Consider the following 19,903-nt stretch of genomic DNA (forward strand, 5'->3'; position numbering starts at 1 on the left):
TCCTCGCCCCACCCTGTTGGCAACCTCTGACCCCCGATTCCACGCCCCGCCAAGGCTTCACCCCTCCTCACCTGGCCACGCCTCAGCTGGACAATTTTAAGGACTGCTCGTTCACTGACTCTTTCGTTCCACGGATGCTTCGGGCCTCTCTTCACCTCCTCTGTGCCAGGCACTGCAGGAACCCCGGGGAACGGAATGGACCCGCCTCTGCGGTCCTAGAACCCTTGTCCTTCCCAGAGACAGCCACAGAGAAACCTGCTGACAGCCCACTTCTCACCTACTTAATGTGCTGGGGGGGGGTCATCTCTCCCTTCTTAAAAAAAAAGCACCCCTCCCCCTGGGCCACTTGCGGCTCCTCTTCACTCCAAAACCCCTTCCAGGAGCCTCTGCATTCCTGCCTGCACTTCATCTCTCCTGCCGCTTTCTGAGTCCCCATCCCCACCCACCAGACTCCTGTGTCTCTAATGCTGGGGTGGCCCCGGCCGGGTATCTCCGTGGGTTGGAGCGTTGTCCAGATAAAATGAGGTTGCTGGTTCAGTCCCGGTCAGGGCACAACCAAGAAGCAACCATCAGCCGCGTGAACAAGTGGGACAGCAAACCAACCGTCCTCCCCCTGACTGTGTCTCTGTCTCTCTCCCTTCCTCTCTAATATCAATAAATACTTTCTTTTTTTTTTAAGATTTTATTTATTTATCTTTAGAGGGGAAGGGGGGAAGGAGAGAGGTAGAGAAGCATCAATGTATGGTTGCCTTCGTGCATCCCCTGCTGGGAACTGGCCTGCAGGGAACCGGCCTGCAACCCAGGCATGTGCCCTGACTGGGAATCGAACCGCGATTGTCTGGTTCGCAGGCCCGCGCTCAATCCACTGAGCTACACCAGCCAGGGCCAAATACTTTCTCTTAACGGACCCTTGCTGGGCACCCTCGGAAACCCTCACCCTAGAACGTTGCTCTCTCCCAGCCTCCTCCACCCCCAGCCCCTTGTGGCTTCCTCCAGGCAGGTGTTGGCTCTGAAGGCCCCCCCAAGCTCAGACTGTGTGTCCTGGGCCTGGTCCCCCACCACACACACCTCTCGGCCCGACCGCCCCCCCAACCTTCCACCTTCAGCCTGCTCCCGGATTCCAACCGCATCCTGCAACCTCCCTGGGGACCCCCTGGTCCAGACCCCACCCTCTGCACAGGGATTTTCACCCCAGCTTCCAATTTCCTTAAAACAACGAGTCACTCTGTCCAGTGTTCAAAACCCCCAACGATTCCCATCATCCTTTGGAAAGACCCACGGGGCCCCGGACCCCATTTCTTCTGCCTTTCCCTCCCACCGTCCGCAGCCTGGATCCCTGCGCTCTGGCCACCAGGCCAGCTCCTGCTTTGGGCTTCTGCAGGTGCTGCAGGTGCTGCTCTCTCCAGGAGCCCCTTCGCCCAGACCCACACTGCCTTCAGGTCCCACCTGCTCACCCACCCCCACCCCGTGGGTGACTCCTCAACGCTCTGCACAGGCACACAGGGCTCCTCGGCCGTAGGTGGGCTGTGGGGGCAAACTGGATTCCAGGGTCTGCCGTGGAGGGTGCCTTTCTAACCGGGGAGCCCTTGCTGAGGCTGAAGCCACTGGCCTCCAGTGTTTCCCGGGCACTAGCCAGGGCTGCAGCCGCCACGTGGGGGCCTCCCTCCTGGAGGCTGGGTCACAGAAGCCCCCCAGTCCCAGAGGAGGGCAGCTGCCTGGCTTGGGGTGAGGCTCTGCTCTCTGTGGAGGTTAGAGAGGGGGAGGGGAGTGTCCTAGGAGGGGGTCCTGAGAGAGGTTCGACCCCTGGGTCTGGGACCACATGCAGCCCCTGGTTGGGGTGCGGTGCCCAGAAAAGCCACCCCTCCCAGCAGCCTCCCATCCCCCCACCCCCAGGAGGATGGAGGCCTGGGCTTCTGCATTCTCCCACCAACTCGAGCTGCAGCCAGCCCATCCAGGCCCTCAGACCAGTCTTGAGGGCAGCGGGCGTGGTCCGGAGGGACGAACGGGCAGGCCCATCCAGCCTCAGCCGGTGCACTGCCTGCTCTGCACCCCAGGGACTGGGCAGGGTGTTTGTTCCAAAACTTTCCGTCCAGCTCCCCATCCGGACATGGTGGGGGCTGGGACCTGATGTGCCCCCCTGCCCCCAGTCCCCGGGCACCTGGCACACAGTGGAATGAATGAGTGACTGAGTGCATGCACAGTAAAGCCCCCTTTCCGGTGCCGGGACCTGGCCAGCCTCCTAGGACTTTGGCCCGTCCCATGGGTCGCTGGGCAGGGCGGCACCTCTGCTCTGCAGTCAGCGGCAGGAAGCCACAGTGTGAGGGCTCCCCGCGCCCCTGGGGGCGGAGCCAAGCAAGGGGGTGACCTTTGGACCACAGCTGAGGGCGGGGCCTCCTCGCTCCGCGGCAGTTTCTGCCCGCCCACATTCCCCCCCCCCAGACCTCCCGCAGGTCCACAATCATCGACTCCTGCTCCTTCCTAATGGAAAACTCACGCGCTGTGTTAAATGGATCATAAAAGTGACACAGGCTTTTGGTAAAACCTCAACAACACGGGAGGGCACAGCAGCATGGCACCCCTCCTGCCCCGCCCCCTCTCCCGACGTGGGGGGGGGCATGCGAGAGGAAGACCAAGGTCCCTCCCCCAGGTGGCAACTGGCTCCACTTGCTGGTTCGCCGGGCTGCGTGGGGATGTGTGGGCGGTACCGGCTGAGGACACGGTGGGGGGGGGGGGGGGAGGTGTGTGTGCCAAGCCCCGAGTGTACAACGCAGGCAGGAACGCCAACCTTCCAGCTCACCCTAGCGAGCCTCCCTCAGGCCCCTCCCAGCCCCCACCGCCATTCACATCTCCCACCCACCTGTTCCAAGTCTTCACCTTTTACAGCAAATGGTCCCTGTTTAAAATCACGGGGAAGGCTTCTGTGAACGGATACAGTGCGTGCGCATGTCTGTGCGTGCGTACATGCGCCTGCGCATCTGAAAGGACATTTTTTAAATTGACTTATCTTTAGGGGGTAAGGGAAGGAGAGGAGAGAAACATCAATGTACGGTTGCCTCTCATGGGTGCCCTGCTGGGAACTGGCCTGCAACCCAGGCATGTGCCCTGACTGGGAATCCAACTGTGATCGTCTGATTCGCAGGCCCACGCTCAATCCACTGAGCTACGCCAGCCAGGGCTTAGGACATTTCTTCATTGTTTTTAAAGAGAGAGGAAGGGAGGGAGACAAACATCGATGGGCTGCCTTATTCAGTTGCCTTCTTCCACGTGCCCGGACTGGGCATCAAACCCGCAACTCTCCTCCGGCATGTGCCCTGACCAGAACTGAACCCACAACCTTTTGGTCTATGGGACCATGCTCCAACCAACGGAGCACTGGCCAGGGTGTTATTTTTTTTTTTGATAAATGTTCTATATGGTGATACTTTTAAACAACTTTAGGATCCTTGGGGTGAAGGGAAGGCCAAGCAGACCTGTGTTCCATAAGACTCGTCAAGGCCAAGCCTCCCGGGGGTCCCGTCCCCCCTAGGGGTCCTTCCCCAGAACCCCAGGCCGGTGCTGCCACCCTCACTGGCACCCACGGGCTGCATCCGTGCCCGGAATGAGCTGGCTGTGCGACCTGGCACCTCGTGCAGCTGGGCGTGTTGGTCATCCTGGTGGGTTTGAGGCTGACCCGGTGGGGTGGCAAGGACTCAGCAGGTCACAGGAAGAGCCCGGGACACCTGCTGACAGGTGTTTGGCCCACGCAGCTGTGGGAGGGATGGGGCAGCTGGAGTTTTGTTTCTTTGTCCCGGGATTTGTAGAAGCCAGTTCAAAGTGACAACCTTCATTTCACCTGCTCGCCCATTCATTCAACGGATGTTCACTGGGGGCCAACTGGGGGCCCCAGGTTGTGCCAAGGGGCAGTGGGGAGCCGGCCAGACACCACTGATCCCTCAGGGGCCCTGCACACCTGTGGGGGGACAGGCCACTGCCTCTGAGTCACACTGACATGGCAGCTGGAGAGACCAGGTCTGACCAGGTCCCAGCAGAGGCCCCCGTGGGACCTGAGGGTGGGCTGTGGAGTGGGAGGGCAGGGCAGGCAGAAGGCCCCGCGGGCCGAGGGAGCAGGATGACCCGCAGAGGCAGGACTGGTGAGGCGGCAGGGGCGGGGGCAGCCGAGGGGGCAGACCCGGCACCTCACTCCTTAAGTGTGTGTGCGGCGGGGGAGGCTCTGGGAGGACGGCCCCCTCTCCGCCTCTGTGCACCCCTGGCCAGGAGAGCGACAGGGGCGTGTGCGTCTCTGCAGGCTTCTGGGCCTGGCGCGTGTCTGTTTCTTTGTGTGCACGCGTCTGGGAGCACCTGTGCGCGTCCACGTGCCACTCACTAACGATCGCCTCCTGGCTCCAAATCCACCACTTACAGCCTGTGATTACAGACCGATTCCTCCACGTTGAGGGTCTGTGAGGCCGGGGTTTGGATCTGATAACGCCCGGCTGTGGGTTAGGGTTAGGGATCCTGCCCACCGGCGGCGCAGTGTTACGTGTTCCCAGTAGAGGGCGCAGGAGGGACACAGCAGGAGGAAGGGGCTCCACTTGCTGGTTCGCCGGGCTGCGTGGGGATGTGTGGGCGGTACCGGCTGAGGACACGGTGGGGGTGGGGGGGAGGTGTGTGTGCCAAGCCCCGAGTGTACAACGCAGGCAGGAACGCCAACCTTCCAGCTCACCCTAGCGAGCCTCCCTCAGGCCCCTCCCAGCCCCCACCCTCATTCACATCTCCCACCCACCTGTTCCAAGTCTTCACCTTTTACAGCAAATGGTCCCTGTTTAAAATCACGGGGAAGGCTTTGTGAACGGATACAGTGCGTGCGCATATCTGTGCGTGCGTACATGTCCGTGCGCATCTGCAAGCGTTCCCGTGCGCACCAGGGCACGTGCTGGGGGGCAGGGCAGCGTGGAGGGGTGGGGTTGCTGGGTCCAGGGGCTGCAGAAGGGAGGGGAAGCTGGACTAGGGGACGCAGGGGCTGCAAGGACGCCGACGGCAAGACGGGACAGAGCTGGACGCTGCTGTGCCCAGCCTTGTCCTGCGGCTCTTCTCACACACCCACCGCAGACTCCTCAGTCCATTGTCCCATTGTACCCTGAGGCACAGGCACCCCCGGTCCCCCACCATCGTGACCCTACACACTATCGTGACCCCACCCCCGAGGTCCCCTTGATATCAGGCCTCAGCTCTGGGACCTTTGCTACTTCTCAAGCTCGTGGTATCACGGCCCCACTCTCTGGAAGAGAACACCGAGGGTCAGGGTGGCCCAGTGCTTTGTCCAGGGTCACAAGGCCAGCAAAGCCAGGGCTGGGACACCACGTGACAGCTGGCCAAGGCCGGGCCAATGGGGTCGCACGGCTCATCTCTCCTGGGTGGACGTGCCCCACAGTGACGCCCAGCTCCTTGGAAGGCATCAAGACATGCCCGTCTGAGCACCGTGGAGAGTGACGGCGGCAGAGGCAGGGAGGGGGGTGGGCCCCATTGCCCCATCCCCTAGACTGCCTGGGAGTCTAACAGAACCCAAAGCGGCTGCGCGGCTGAGGAGGCGGCACCCAAACCCTCTGTCGCCATGGCAATGGGCTGCTATTTCAGCTGCGTGAAGACAGACAGGACTGCGGTTCACTCAAAGCGTCACAGGGACACGAGGTGGCCGAGCCAGGTCCGTCCTCCACTGGGGACCCACCTGTGCCGGCTGAGCCGCCCTCCCCAGTCTCTTTGTCTTCTGCCCGAGGACTGAGAGGCAGGGCAGGGGGGCGGGCACAGGCAAGGTAGCGCTTGTAAATGTCTCCAGGGTCAGGGCTACAGTCCTCAGGGTGAAGAACAGCGAGGACTCAGGCTGTGACCCGTCCTGACCAAGCCAGGAGGCCTCACACCACACTTCGGGAGGTGTGGCTGGGGCCATCATCCAGAAAGCAAGGTGACAGAACACACCCAGGGCCTTCAGATGTTCCTGTCACTAGGTCTCATCCTTCCACTTCCGGGACGCCGTGTTAAGGGAAGGATGAGAAGAGCAAGCACCTGTGTCTTGCACGAGTCCGCCCTGCTCGGTGCCAGGTTGCAGGTGGGAGGCGACACCGGGGCTGGCTGCGGAGTGGAGGCAAAGTCCACCTCGGGCTCTGTGCGACCTTTGCGATCTAGCATTGCACACACCAGCGCATGTGCACACGCAGACACCCTCGCCCGGTGTCCCCAGCAAACCAGCCCACGGCCCAGCGGGGCCCTGTCCAGCAGGGGGCTTCAGACCGCAAGGCCTCACAGCCCGGCTATGCCGCCCCGCACCTCTCTCTCGGGAAAGCACCCAGCTGCCCCTGGGGGGTGGGAGGAAGGTCTCCTGGGACCTCGTCACCCAAGGTCAGGAGCCTCCTGTGGGCAGAGTCCAGGTTGCCACTCCCAAAGGACAGACAGCCACGTCTGGAGAAAGTACCCAGCCCTCACTGGCCGCCGCCACACCCTCCCCAGGCAGGGCCGCTGGAGCTGACAAACTGTGTCCAGGTTCAGGAGGGGACCTCACTTCTTTTCATAAGTCTTGCCCGATGCGGGGCAAGTGTGGTGGCTGCAGCTGGGACCCACACTGCGCCGTCAAGGGCGCCACAGAAGGTATCCAGGCACTGGGGAGGTGTTCTTGCTGCTGCTGTGATCACCTCGAGGAAGCAGTGATGTCCTGAGCAGATAGGACCCATGTGGGGGGACCCCCCCCGAGTGGGGCCACAGCCCCTGCGAGGCCCCTGCCACACACGGCCCCCGCCTGCAGCATGCTACACGGCGTGGCAGGTGCCCAATCAGCGTGTCCGTGGGCAGCCCCCGGAGAGGGGAAGCAGGTGATGGATGCCCCAGACCCTCACCCCTCAGAGGGACAGTTCAGGGGAGCCTTCCACATGCTTCTCAGGAGCCCTCAGTGGGATGGGGACCTGGGCGCCCCCGGCCAGGAAAGCACCCCTTTGGCTCTTCCTCCTTCCTCCACTCTCCCTATGCCCGTGCCCCTGCATCCGGCAAGTCACTGCTGGGCTGGGTTGAAAAGTGGCCCCCAAAAGTCACATCTACCCCAAACCTCAGAACGTGACCTCAGTTGGAAATGAGACCTACGCAGCTGTAATTAAGATGGGGTCACACTGGACCGAGGGGCCCTACCCCTGAGGACAGGTGGGGAGGACATGCAGAGGACCAGGCCGTGCAACTCGGAGCACAGAGATGGAGGATGAGCCCTCAAGCCAAGGAATGCCGGTGGCAGCAGGAGCTGGGGGTGCTGCCCGGGCCCGCCCCCCTCCGAAGGGACCACACTGCCCACACCGAGAGCTTGGACTCTGGCCTCCAGACCTGGGAGGCCATAGCTTTGTCTTGTGGTAAGCCTGCCGGTCTGCAGCTCTTTGTTAAGGCAGCCCAGCACCCCGATACCACCCCCAAATGATCTCTCTGCACCTAAGCCCCTGTTTCGGGCTCTGCCACTGAGGGCGCCCACCTGGCGCGCCCAGGTGTGGTGAGTGTCCCTCACGTGCAGAGGAGGGCACTGCTTGTCCTGTGAGAGAGGAGTTTGGGGCGCTGTTCCCTGACCCTCCAGCCCCGGGGGAGAACTGCCCCTGCTCTCAGGGAGAAACTACGTCTCCGGTGATGACAGGCATTCCTGTGGCCACCAGGGGCCACAGACATGGAAGCCATGAGACCCCAAAGACGAACCTGCTGGGACAGGCGTGTGGGGAGTCCAGCCACCTCCCCGCCATGGCCGGACCCCCGGCGCCCGAGAGCAGGAAGTGCCCGGGCCCCCTTCCCAGGCCAGCTCTGCTCAGCTGCCAGCCTGACTCCTCCCCGGCCCTCCGCCGGCTCCTGTCATTGCCACCAGAATAGAACGCAGCGCTTCAAAGGCAGTTTTCCCGTCCCTTTTCCTGCCCTGTAAATACGCGGCAGAAATAGCAGCCTGCAGGCTGGAGGCAGTGATTGCTGGTGGCGGAATCAGGCGAAGGCTCCTGCCCGGGTGGGCCTCGCTGTGTGGGTGCCACAGGCGGCACCAAGCTGGCTTTAAATAGCTCCTCGTGGGCCCCGACCGCAGGAGGAGGGCAGCCTGCAAGCCCAGGGCAGGCGGGAGGGGGACGCCGGGAGGGGCAGGGTCCTGCAGCCGTTTGCCTGGCTCCCTGGCCTCTGAGTCCAGGTGAGCCCAGCAGCTCTGCCTACTGGGAGCCCCCCTACAGGTCCCCCGGAGGCCTGGCAGCGGCTTAGGGCAGGACCTTGGGTGCCAAAATGAGGACGGTATCAGCAGTTTTGGCCCAGCCTGGTAGCTTCAGTGTGCCATCCCCTCACCTGCACTGGGGAGCCCCCAGCAAGGAAGGGAGCAATGACCCTGCCCAGGGTGACACAGATGGGAGGGTGCCAAGCTGGGGCCGGGGCGTCAAAGTCCACTGCTCCTGCCCAGCCTGTCTTTGTTCGTCCGTCCATAGAGCTGGCTTGGCCTGGCCTGCCACCCCCTGCTGTCCGGAGGTGGCCAGGAGCCCTGGCTGACCCAGATTCAGCTGTGCTGATCCCAGGCCACCTGTCCTCTGCTTGCTCCCAGCTCCCTGTCACACTGAAGCCCAGAGAACCTGCCCACCCGCCTCTCTCACCCCCGAGATGACCCTGCAGCCCAGTCCCTCACGGCCAGGTCCAGAGGGGCCGCAGGGTGCAAGGGGGGTCTTCAGGAGGCTCGGGCCTTGAGCAGGAGCAGGGCTGGGTGGGGGGAAGGTGGTGAGCCCTGCTCTGTGGTTTGGGCAGGCGGGGAATGCCCTCCTCTGCCTGTGGGTCGGTCCTTTGGGGGCCAGCGGGCCCTGGGCCCCTATCCGGAGTGCCTGAGCCCAGGGGCCACTCTGCCAGCCGAGCCCTGCCCGTGGATGAACACCCTCAGGATAGTGCGGACTCCGGGGCAGGCGGCCCAGCAGGGCACCCTTTCTGACTCACACCAGGTCTCCAACATGTGCCCCTCAAGGTGGCTTAAGGTGGGTCCCCTGGGAGGGGCACCATGGGGCCAGTGGGCCTGTGGCCCACACCCCAGCCCCGGCGGCAGCTGGCAGCCTGTGCAGCTGCCCCTCTGATCACGCTCCTGCCCCGTCCGAGGCAGCACAGCGGAGGAATCGCAGCCCCGGTGCCCGTCAGTCAGATCTCCAGTGGCCGTGGTTGCTGAGCTGTGACCTTGTCGCCTTCATGCACAGGGGCTGGGGTGTTTGTGGGGACTCAAGGGTCTCTGCTCTCATCACCACCTCCGAGGTGGCACCGCCTCCCCACCGACCTCTGCCCCTCCCATGGGTGCCCCGGATGTGGCCACAGGGCTCAGCCTCTGGGGTGCAGCCGCCAAGCCCCCTCTGTCCTCGTGTCCGGCGAATGGAAGGCTGGAGGCGTGCTCTCCAGCCCCAGGGAGAGGAGGCCGAAGCCCCACTGTGGTGCCAGAGAGCGTCACGCCGGCCAAAGGCTTTGCTTTATTTCATGCTGGAGCCAAAGACCTATGACCCTTTGTTTCCACCTTGTCACTGGCCTGAAGAGCACCGTCCACACCCAGCCTTGCCCCCCCCCCCACGGCCAGGCTCAGTCCCACAGAGCGGGGCCCTGGAGCCGGCTTGCTCTTCCAGCCCCGAATGCGCACAGGCCCCCAGGGGGGCACCCGCCGGCCCAGTCTCCGGGCAGGCGGCTCTGCTGCTGGAAGGGAGGAGCTGGGCACCCTCGGGGGAGGCGGCAGGAGGCCCAGGCGGCGACCCAGGGAGGGAGGGGACGGAGCCGCCGCCTAGGGGGCCAAGGCTGTGCTGTTCCATGTGCCCATTCTTGTCCCCACTTCAAACCTCTCGGAGCAGGCCGATCCCGCCCCAGCGTCCTCTCCCCCGGGAAGTTCCGGGCTGCAGCGGGCGCGGCCTCACATGGTGTAGGCGGCCCAGTAGATGACGTTGACCGCCGCGAAGGCCGCGGGGAACACGGCGCGGGCGTACATGTCGATGGTGTCCGCGTCGATGGGCTTGAACAGTGCGCGGAGGCCTCCCCGGGCCCCCGAGCGGGCTCCCCGCTGCTTCCCAGTCTCCCCCGTCTCCACCTCCACCGACCTGTAGGAGCCTAGCAGGTTCCCGGGCGTGCGGCTGGGCCGGTGGGATGCCGCCAGCTCCTGGGAGACGCCGGCCGCCGAGAGGGAGAAGAGGACGATGGCGCTTCTCACGTCCATCTGCCGGGAGGGCGGGGGCGGGGCTGAGGGCCCCTGGCCCAGGCCACCGGGGCTGCCACTCGGGACCCCTTCCCGGGACCCCCGGACCCCCGCCCCAGGCAAGCATGCCAGAGCCGGGGAGTGGGGGTGCAAGTGCCGTCCCCGGAGCAGGCGGCAGAGGGTCCTGGGCTTGGGCCCAGGAAACAGTGGCCGCCTCCCCGCTCTGCTGGGTGAGTGTGTGGGGGCGGCGGTGCTGTGCTTGGTCCTGAGCTCGAGACCCACCCTGCCCCGCCCGTCCTCACCTCGGCCCTCTGCTCCATGACCTTGACCTTGGCCTTTTGCTTCTTCCGGTAGTCAGCATTGAAGTGGGCGAAGGCGTACTCCACCAGCGCGGCAAACACGAACACGTAGCAGATCCAGAAGTACACGTCCAGCGCTTTGATGGCCGACGCCCGGGGGAGGGAGGAGCGGGCGCTGACCATCAGGGTGGTCATGGTGAGCACTGTGGTGATGCCTGCGGGAGTCGCCGGGCTGACCTCGGTGCCTCGCTGGACCCACCGGGGACAGCCCGGGCCCCTCTGACCAGGCCTGGCCCCGCTGGCCCTGGCCCCCGGCCTCCCACCAGCTGCCCGGAGGAGAGGTCAGGCCGGTACCTAGAGACACCCTGGCGGGCACGGCGGCCTGGCTGATCCAGAAGGAGACCCAGGACATGGCGACCAGGAGCACGGAGGGCATGTAGGACTGGATGATGTAGACGCCCCGGTTCCTCCGCAGCTGGAAGTACAGGCTGAGCCGCGGGAACTGGCCGGCTGGGGACGAGACCCTGTCAGGGCCCAGCATCGTCCCTGCACCTGCCCCGCCACACACCCTGGTCCCCGGGGTGCAGACACTCTCACAGGGAAGGAGGACCCTAGACTCCTGCCTCTGCCACCTCCCCACACAGCCTGGCGGGTCAGGGGTCTCCCCAGCCCTGGGCCTGGCCGTCAGAGAGGGGCTGGCCCCACCGCAGGGCCACCCAGAGGGAGGCACGGAGGAAGAGTCCGCCGCCGTCCCCGAGCTGGCCAAGAGGGGCCCGTCCCTCCTGGCCTTCTGCCATGCACAGCCAGGTTCCAGGAAAGAGCAAGACCGGGCTCCCAGGCCCTGGTGGCTGTGCCAGAGGGGCCAGGACACAAGGCAGCCCCTGAAGCTTGGCCCCTGAGCCCCTGCAGTGTTGAGGAGCACCCCGCATCCTCAGGTTGCCCCCAAGTCCAGCGTGCTGCCAGCCCCTGGGAAGCGACAAAGGGCTGAGGAATAGGCGGACAAAAGCTGACCCACATCCACCCTGTGCAGCCCGGGCCCCAGCTGCGCCCTCAGAGGCCTCGGGGCCGGCCCGCGCTCAGCCACGCGCTCGGAGAGGCCACGAGAGGCCGCATCACCTGACTTGAAGTTCATCAGCTCCGTGGTGAAGCGGTAGTGGGTGATGGTGAACTGGGCCAGCTGCAGCTTGTCCAGCCCGTGAATCTGCTCCTGGTTTTCCGACCAGTAGTAGATGATGTCCTCGGACGAGTAGCCATCTGTGGGAGAGCCCAGCGCCCTCAGCCCCCTGCAGCCCCCGAGGGAGCCCCCTGCTCCCACTGGGAGTCCAGCACAGCGGCAACGCCCAGAGTGAGGAGACCTGGGGCAGGTGGACTGAGCCAGGAGCGGCAGGAGCACAGGTCACCTTGGCCGGGTGACCCGTAGGGGCTGCCACAGTGGCCCGGCTGTCCCGGGCGGGGTACAGAGCCCAGGGAGGCAGGCAGGCTGCTCCGGCCTCATAGCCCCTCTGTTCCTGCCCAGGCTTCTCATGCCATGGACGCCCCATCCCAGCTGCCTCCCTGCGGCCGAGCCAGGCCAGCACCCTGGGCCCTGATGGTCTGAGGCCCCCGCCTGCCCACAGCCACACCTGAGGCGCCCTGCCCGCCAGGGGGCACTCACAGCTCTCCAGGTGCAGCGTGCACTCCTGCTCGTCCAGGGGGTACTTGGCCAGGTCCATGTCACAGGCCACCGTGGAGGTGATTCTGTGCGGGAGGTCACCAGGCATGAGCCGACAGGCTGAGAGGCCCCAGCGCCGCCCGGAGGGGCATCTCTGGGAGCCCCGGCCTCGGTGTGGTTTGGTGCCCACCACTGTGATGGTGAGGAGCCAGCTTCTGGGTGGAAACTGAGAACTGACCACTTTCCAGACACTTGTGGTTCGTCCTTCAGGAATGAAGGACTGGATTCCATTCGCTTTCTTCACCCTGCAAAATGCCGGCCTCGGTGGCGAGGGCCGGGCCTCGGGGATTGGTCCAGCCAGGTGCCCAGCGCACCCGCTGGACGGCCCTGCCGACTGACAGCGGGCAATGGACCTGCTGCCAAGAGTTCTGGCCCCACAAGGGAATGTGGACTCCTGCGTGAGCCGCCTGATTTCCGAGACATTGGCCGTTGATTCCATCTTCACGAGGCGTGTGTCAGAGAGCATGTGTTCAAACACACGCACACACATGTTCATAGCAGTGTAACTGCCAGAAGGTGGACACAGCCCCTCGCCCGTGGGTGGATGAGTGGATGCGGGCACTGGGGTCCCGTGGGCGGGGCGTCAGCCAAAAAGGAATGAGATGCCAATCAAAGGCAGAACGTGCGCGAACCCCAGAGACAGTTCGCCAGGTGAGAGCAGGCAGGCGCCAAAGGTCACATGGGCGTGACTCGTTTTCTACAAAGTGTGCAGACGAGGCAGATGCACGGAGACAGGGCAGGCTGGTGGCTTTGGGGGGCGGGGAGCCACCACCGGGCCCCTTCTGGGGTCTGGACCTGAACACAGACAATGTTTGCACAGGGCTGGGGGTGTGCTAACTGTGGCTGCACTGTTCGTGTTTAAATGGTTCAGCCCCGGCGGGTGTGGCTCAGTGGATTGAGCACGGGCCTGCGAAGCAAAGGATCGCCGGTTCGATTCCCAGTCAGGGCACATGCCTGGGTTGCAGGCCAGGTCCCCAGTAGGGGGCACATGAGAGGCAACTGCACACTGATGTTTCTCTCCCACTCTTTCTCCTAACCCTCTCTCTAAAAATAAATAAATAAAATATTTAAAAATAAATGGTTCATTTTACAGACGACAGTGGGTGGAGGGACAGGGGGCAGGGGGACTGAGTGAGGAGGGAAGAGGACTCATGGGCGTGGACAACAGTGTGGGGACAGCTGGCGGGAGGGGGCGTCAGGGCGCTGAGTGCTGATGGGAATAACGCCGTGAAGACCGAACCAAACGCAAACAGTTCATTTCGTGTTGGGTGGATTGCACCCGATTTTTAAGAAACACTCTGTGCTGGCCAAAGGCGGCATCCGCCAGCTCCCTCCTGGGCGGTCACCCCGGCCACGGCCACGGCCTGACCGGCTGCTGGTTGTTGGTGGGTGTGGCAGCCCCCCCCAGCAGTGGCGTGGGCTCACCGGATGCTGTACAGGATCACGCCGTCCGGCTGCAGCCGGATGAGTTTGTTCTCCACGGTCACGTCGTGGAACCAGGCGGACTTGGCATTCACGATGAAGGTGTCCGGGAGCCAGAGCTTGTCCACAAAGCGGCTGTCCAGGCCCAGGGTCTCGTTGGTGTGGTTGTAGGACAGCCTGCTGTCGCGCCAGCTCTGGTGCACGAACACCGTCATGGTGTACTCCTGGGGGGACAGCGGCCCCCCAACATCAGCCACTCTGCCCTGAGTGCACAGCCGCGGGCGGGGAGGAGGCTGACGACACCTACCATGTTCACCTCGGATATGTGGTCGATGCTGGCCACCTCGATGGCCAGTGCCACGTTCACGGGGGGGCCTGCGAGGAGGGGGCAGGGCTGAGGCCAGACCCCAGCACCCCAGGTGGGGGGCGAGAACAGCTGGGAAGTCCACAGTGAGGCCCAGAGGGCCCACCTCCCCAGCTGGGTTCCCGGGGGCTGGCACCCCAGATACGACACGGCTTCAGGGGAGCCAGCCCAGAGCCAGGATCACGCGCCCGAGCCCCGCTGCCTCCCGCTCACCTCCGATGCCGGGCCGGAAGTTTCGGGCGTAGCCCTCGATCAGGCCGTCCAGGTTGGGGAGCCAGGAGATCTCCAGGTTGGAGCCAACGTAATCCCCGATGTCATTCATTGCTCTGGGGGAGCGAGGCCCACGGGTCACAGGGGCGGCCCCTGGGACGGAACCTGGGTCCCTACCTGAGGTGGCTGCTCTGTGCTCGGCGCCTGGGCCAGCGGAGACAGGGAGGACACCCCTGAGAGCCCCTCCTGGCAGGAATCACACGGGAAACGGGGCGCCCAGGGAGGCCCAGGGCCCAGGACTGCTCCATTCTTCCCCCAGCCTTTGCGGAGCGTCTGCTTCGCCAGCTGGGCCTGGATGGAAGCTGCCAGGGCCCGGCGGAACCCCCAGCCTGGCCTGTGCCCTCCAACTCCCTCCACGAATGACCTGTGGGGGCGGCCAGCCCAGAGCCCCCCTCCCCGCCCCCCGCAGGACAGGCCAAAGTGACCTGGACAAGGGTTCACAGCAGCCTTGCAGCCTCTGAGGCGAAAGTCCCCTGCAGGACGTGACTCCGGAGAAAAGGTGCTTGACCTGGAGGCTGAGACCCTGCCTACAGGCCCAGGCCCGGCCCCCGCTGACTCGCCACGTGTTTCTGGAGCCCAGTCTGACTCCAGGGGAGTGGGGACCTTTGCTCCTGGTTGTAGGACGATCCCACTACATCCTGGCAGGGCCACAGCAGGTGTCTCCTGTGTGGCAGACACCTTGAGTCCACACACACGCTGGCCAGCGGACGCACCCAGCTCCCCAGAAGCAACATCTGCCCACCCTCCCTCTGTTCACTGAACCTGGGGTGAGCAGTGGCCCCCCAATCCCCCGTCCACCCAGAACCTCGGAACGGCGCCCCCTTTGGAAACAGGGTCTCTGTGGCTGAGATGTGGTCACACCGGATACGGGTGGGCCCCAAGCCCCCTAGTACGGGGACTCGGGAGGCAGAATGGTGCCACCACAGGCCCCGGGGGCCGGAGGCACCAGCAGCTGGGAGAGGCTTGGAGTGGATTTTCCTCCCGGCCTCAGAAGGAAGCAACCTGCCCGCACTGTGGCATTGAACCTGGAGCCTCCAGCAGTGGCAGAGACCAAACATCCATGGTTCCAAGCCCCTGAGTTTCTGGCCACTGGTCACAGCAGCCCCAGCTCGCTCACCCCCCTCCTCCAGCCCACGGGGAGGGGCTCCACAGTGGGGGAGGCAGGGCGCTTTCCCTAAACCACAGGCTGGGGATGACCAGGGCCATTGAAGAGTAACACTCCTGTTGTTCTCTGAATCGCCTCCATTCCGACAGGTCACTTTGGGCCCCAAGCCTGGCCCAAGCTCACAGGGGACACGTGAGGGGCTAAGATCCAGATCTGGGGTGGCCGGGAACCCTGACTTCTAGGCTCCCTGTGCCTGTGAACAGACCATCCAGAGCCAGCCCTGACCGCGGGCCCAGGCGCCCACTCCAGACCCTTCCTTCCGCTGTGGTGAGAAGACCAATGTCCCTTCTGGGTCCCCACGGCTCGGTGGCCAACCCTCTCTCCCAAGGGTGGGGGCCACACCCCAGGCTCCCCTGGCCTCCCGCTTCCCGGAGACTATCTCCTTGTCATCTGTGTCCTGGCGCCCCGCTCCAGCTCCACTGTGACAGTCCGCACAGCCAAGCTGAGGCCCGGTCCCCGTGTCCAGCCACCGCGCTCAGCCCCTTGCCCAGGGCTCCACGTGGGCCCACTGCAGCCCACACCTGTTCTCCCCAACCTCAGCTTCCCCTGCTCCTTCAGAGCCAACCAGGGCCTCTGCTGAGCCTCTGTCCCTGTCCCCACCCCTTCCAGGCCCCCGCCTCCATGTGGACAAGCTCACACCGTCTCACCCTGGCCTCCACACCCCGGGCTCAGGACAGAGCTCCAGTTTCAACACCAGGCTTCTGGTGGGAGAATGCACGGTGCCCTGGGGGAGGGAGGAGCGAATGCCAAGACGCTGGGCTGGGCGCACCTGAGTCGGAGAGCGGCCTGGGGGCCCCCCTGGGGACCTCGCGTCTCTGGAGTTGCAGTGGGTGGGGGCTGGAGTTGGGGCTGAGTCTGCAGCCCAGCTTCCCGGTGCAGCCCAGCCTGGACAGGAAGCCCCCACCCTGTGCTCTCAGGGAGCCCAGAGCCCCCGAGGCTGTCTGGGTTCAGGAAGCCCCAGCAGATGGGGCACCAAAGCCCCTGGTCCATTTCCCATGTGGCCTTTGGAAGAAGGTTGACTCGGAGCAGAGAGCTTCTCAGCTGATGACACTGAAGACCCCCAATCTACCCCTAGGACCACCTTGGTAATGGCCCCACCCAGGGTGGGGTGGGCTGGCTCTATAAGACGGGTAAGAAGTCCCGGCCCCAAGCAGAGCCCCATCAAACAGGCAAATGGAGGTCACCCTGAAGGTCGGCGGAAAGGGATCTAAAATAGGCTTTATTTTTGGACTGGCCCAGCTGCCATCCAGCGGCAGCAGCAGCCCGGAACGAGGTCGTCAGGAGACACTGTCCTTCCCGGGCCTCAGGCTAGTGGCGCAGGCGGGGCCACACCCTCCTCCTTCCCCTGCCCCCCCCCCCCGTCCCACGCTCACTGCGGGGCATGAGGGCAAGGCCAGGGTCAGCCCCCATGTGAAGCTGGCCTGGAAGTGGCAGGACACCCGCCAGAGTTTGCTCAGCCTCTGCCACCTCTGGGAGCGAGAAGGGGACAGGCTCCTCCTGAGGTCACTTTTCAGCCGGGACGGGGTCTGACCGTCTCCCAGCTGTGGAGGGACAGGCAGGGCCGAGGAGGGCACGCTGCCAGTCTGGATTCTAGGGCACGTTTGGGGGTGGGGTCCAGTTTGGGCAGCTCAGCCTGGAGCGAGAACAAGGCGGCTCTGACCAGCGGCTCCGGAGAGGGCTTCTGGCCCAGGGCGGCCGGGACCCTGCGGTAGCCCAGGGCGGGGTTCCTTCAGCCTCGTGAGCAGAGGCGCAGACGCAAGCCCCTGGCCCCAACTCCTGGGGAGCAGTGGCCTCCGGGAAGTGACAGGCAGCTCCCGCCCTGCACTCTGGGTGTCGGCAGACACCCCCCCCACCCCTGGGAGAGCAAACCTGCCCCTGTCACTTGTCTGTGCTCCAGAGGACTAAGGGGGGGGGGACGAGACAGGGTGGGGAGGAAGGTGGGCTCCCTAAGCAAAGCCTTGGGGCCCTGCTGCCCCCGAGGGGCGCTGCTGTGCACACACCAGCCCACGGAGCCCCGACAGCTCTGTTTTTAGAGCAACACCAGCCACGCTGGCACCTCAGTTACCAAGGCAAAGAGGAGCCCGCCGTGGGCTCAGGGAGCTGGCAAGGCGGGCGCTGCGGGCGAGGCCTCTCCAGGGAGACGGAGGTGCTGGCAGCTGGGGAGGGCCTCCCCCTCGGCATGTGGCTGGTAAGCTCGGTGCCCACACGCCAGGGCCTGGGCCGGCTCGGGGCTTTGACCCGGCCACCGACACTGTCCCGCACGTGGCTTCTCATCCCACCGAGCTTCCCCCATCAGCACCCCTGCGCAGCGGCGGCTGGGTCGGGCACCTCCCGTTAGTCCCACAGGTGACATCCCTCACCCGACACCCAGGAGCCAGATGGGGGTTGAAGTTCAGAATGTTCCAGATTTCAGAAGGTGGCATGGTGCCCGTGCAGTCTCGGGGGGCCTGGGGGACATCCCAGCAGGACATGCATGAACATGGCCCCGAAACAGGACGGAAAAAGACAGACAAACCTCTGCTCCGAGCGGGACAGGCTTTCCTGCCAAGTGAGTTTTGGGGTCGGACTGGGGCTAAGACATGGGGGCTCAGATCTCATTGCCATGGCCCAGGGTTGGGTCACCAGCTGATTGGGGCGTCCAGTGCGTGCAACTCCGGCCGCCTCAACCTACCACTTCCTGGTTCCGTTAGGCAGGGAAGGAGGAAGGCAGAGGCCCGTGGGGCTCCAGGAGAAAGAGAGTCCTCCTGAGGACCGGGCACATCACGCTGCGGGGACCACAGGGACAGTGGCACCCAGGACTTGCTGGCTCCGCCTCCGCCCCACCAGCAAGGGGCTCTGGCCACATCCTTGCTCCCTCAAGTACTGCTGCCAGAGCGCTTACAGCCAGGACCAGCTGGGGGTCAGCCACTTCCGCTTCTGAAGCCTTTGACATCCATTGGCTGACCTTGACATCGGACATGGGGGGCATCTGTTGTCGCTATGGTTGCTCTGCAGAGCCCTTGCACCCAAGCGGCCCCCATAACACCCAGGGAAGGGGGCCCGGCGAGGAGCAGAGCGAGCCAGGACTGTGCTGGTCTCTGAAAGCAGGAGGGGCGGGCAGCGTCGGCCCAGGGAGCCCTTCTCTGGGAGATAGGGCCCCTCCCGCCTGACCGTCAGGAAGAAATCCCAACGTTTCCAGCTGCCAGGGGCACCTGGTTGGCTCCCACCTGCGTCTCCTGGAGCTGGAGCTCGGGGGGTGCCCTTTGAAAGGAGCCCCCGCATCCCGGCCCGCACTTCACTTTCACAGCACGCAGCCCGGAGGACGCGCCCTCGCGCCCACCCAGACCTGCCCCGGGACACGGAGGTGCCCTCGCAGCTCTGCTCCCACGGAGGGGGGGAGCCTCCTCCCGTTCTCACATCCTTTCCTCCTGCCGCGCAGCGCGCAGCGCGCAGCCCGCGCCGAGAAGGGCGCTCGCCAGCCGGGTGCCGGCCAAGTGCCGCCCGGGTTCCTCGGGGCAAAATTGAGAGCAGCTCCCACCCTCCTCCCGCCCCGCAGCGTCGGTTCAGCACCCGGACGGCGGACAGCACCCGGGGGCGGCCGCAGCCGGGGTGCGGAGAGGAGCGCGGCTCCGGGAGACGGCGCGGGGGCAGTGCTGGGGGAAAGGTGGACAGACGAGGGGGCGAGGGCAGGGGCAGTACGCGGCAAACTTGGGGCGGGGGACAGACACGAGGGGAACCAGGGATGGGGACCGACGTGGGAGAATGGGGGGCGGACACGGGGAAACGGGAGCGGGACTTGGGGGCGGACACGGGGGCAACCGGGCGGGCAGACGCGGGGTGAGCCGCGGTTCGCGCCCGGCTCCATCCCCGCAGCCCGGTCCCCGCGCCGGCGGCTCACCTGGTGCCGCGGGGCTGCTGCGCGCAGAGCAGGAGGAGCGGGGGCAGCAGCCTGGCCAGCGCGTCCATGGCCCCCGGCCGCTCGGGCTGCACCGGCGCGGCGCCAGGGTCCCGCGGGCCTCGGGCGCTCGCGAAGTTGCTTCTCCGGCTGCCGCGGCGGTGGCACTAGCGAGCGGGAGAGGGAGGGCGCTCGCGCGAGCGCGGGCGCGAGGGCGGGGAGCGCGGAGCTGGGAGCCGCCCCGCCCCGAACGCGGCCACCACCGCACCTGCCGCCCCGGCCGCCCCCGGGCCACGAGCACCGCCCCCTCCGGCTCTAGCGGCTCCGCCCGGCCGAGCCCCCTCCCCAGTCTGGCGCAGCTCGTCCCACCGCTGCGGGTTTGGCGGGAGCTGACGGGGAATCTCCGCGCGCCTGCCAGGGAGGCGACCTGCGCACGACCCCGCTGACGCTACCTCTGGCTCCAGGATTAAGCGCCTTCGGGCGGACAGGCACCTGGTCCTGAGGCAGAGTTAGCGGGGGCCTGTTTGTGGGGCTCACGGCCAGGGAGGCTGGTAGGGGCAGCTCCGGGAGGTGCCGGCATCCCTTCGGCCTTCGCCTTCCCCTCGGAGGACCCTTCCAAAACCCCCACGCAGAGCC

General features: G+C 65.3%; 1 protein-coding gene across 1 annotated transcript; it reads right to left on the reverse strand.

The window, feature by feature from the left end:
• Window positions 1-9,615: 9,615 nt before the first annotated feature.
• On the reverse strand, window positions 9,616-19,403 carry GABRD (gamma-aminobutyric acid type A receptor subunit delta). Its single transcript, XM_037146992.2, has 9 exons — window positions 19,271-19,403; window positions 14,172-14,284; window positions 13,902-13,969; window positions 13,598-13,818; window positions 12,116-12,198; window positions 11,578-11,715; window positions 10,816-10,971; window positions 10,465-10,676; window positions 9,616-10,183 (listed from the first exon to the last, which is right to left on the reverse strand). The coding sequence occupies exons 1-9, from the start codon at window positions 19,336-19,338 to the stop codon at window positions 9,884-9,886; spliced, it is 1,359 nt and encodes a 452-aa protein (XP_037002887.1). The 5' UTR covers window positions 19,339-19,403; the 3' UTR covers window positions 9,616-9,883.
• Window positions 19,404-19,903: the final 500 nt, after the last annotated feature.

The sequence above is a fragment of the Artibeus jamaicensis genome, unplaced genomic scaffold (assembly GCF_021234435.1).
Source record: "Artibeus jamaicensis isolate MK-2021 breed Jamaican fruit bat unplaced genomic scaffold, CSHL_Jam_final scaffold_847, whole genome shotgun sequence".
Lineage (NCBI taxonomy): Eukaryota > Metazoa > Chordata > Mammalia > Chiroptera > Phyllostomidae > Artibeus > Artibeus jamaicensis.

What these genes read in the sequence shown, in the direction of transcription:
- GABRD (XM_037146992.2), bottom strand. Translation starts at nt 19,338, where the DNA reads ATGGACGCGCTGGCCAGGCTGCTGCCCCCGCTCCTCCTGCTCTGCGCG. An exon ending in ACATATCCGAGGTGAACATG is followed by an intron (nt 13,819 to 13,901) that starts GTAGGTGTCGTC and finishes CTGTCCCCCCAG; the next exon opens with GAGTACACCATGACGGTGTT. An exon ending in GCTGATGAACTTCAAGTCAG is followed by an intron (nt 10,972 to 11,577) that starts GTGATGCGGCCT and finishes TCTCGTCCCCAG; the next exon opens with CCGGCCAGTTCCCGCGGCTC.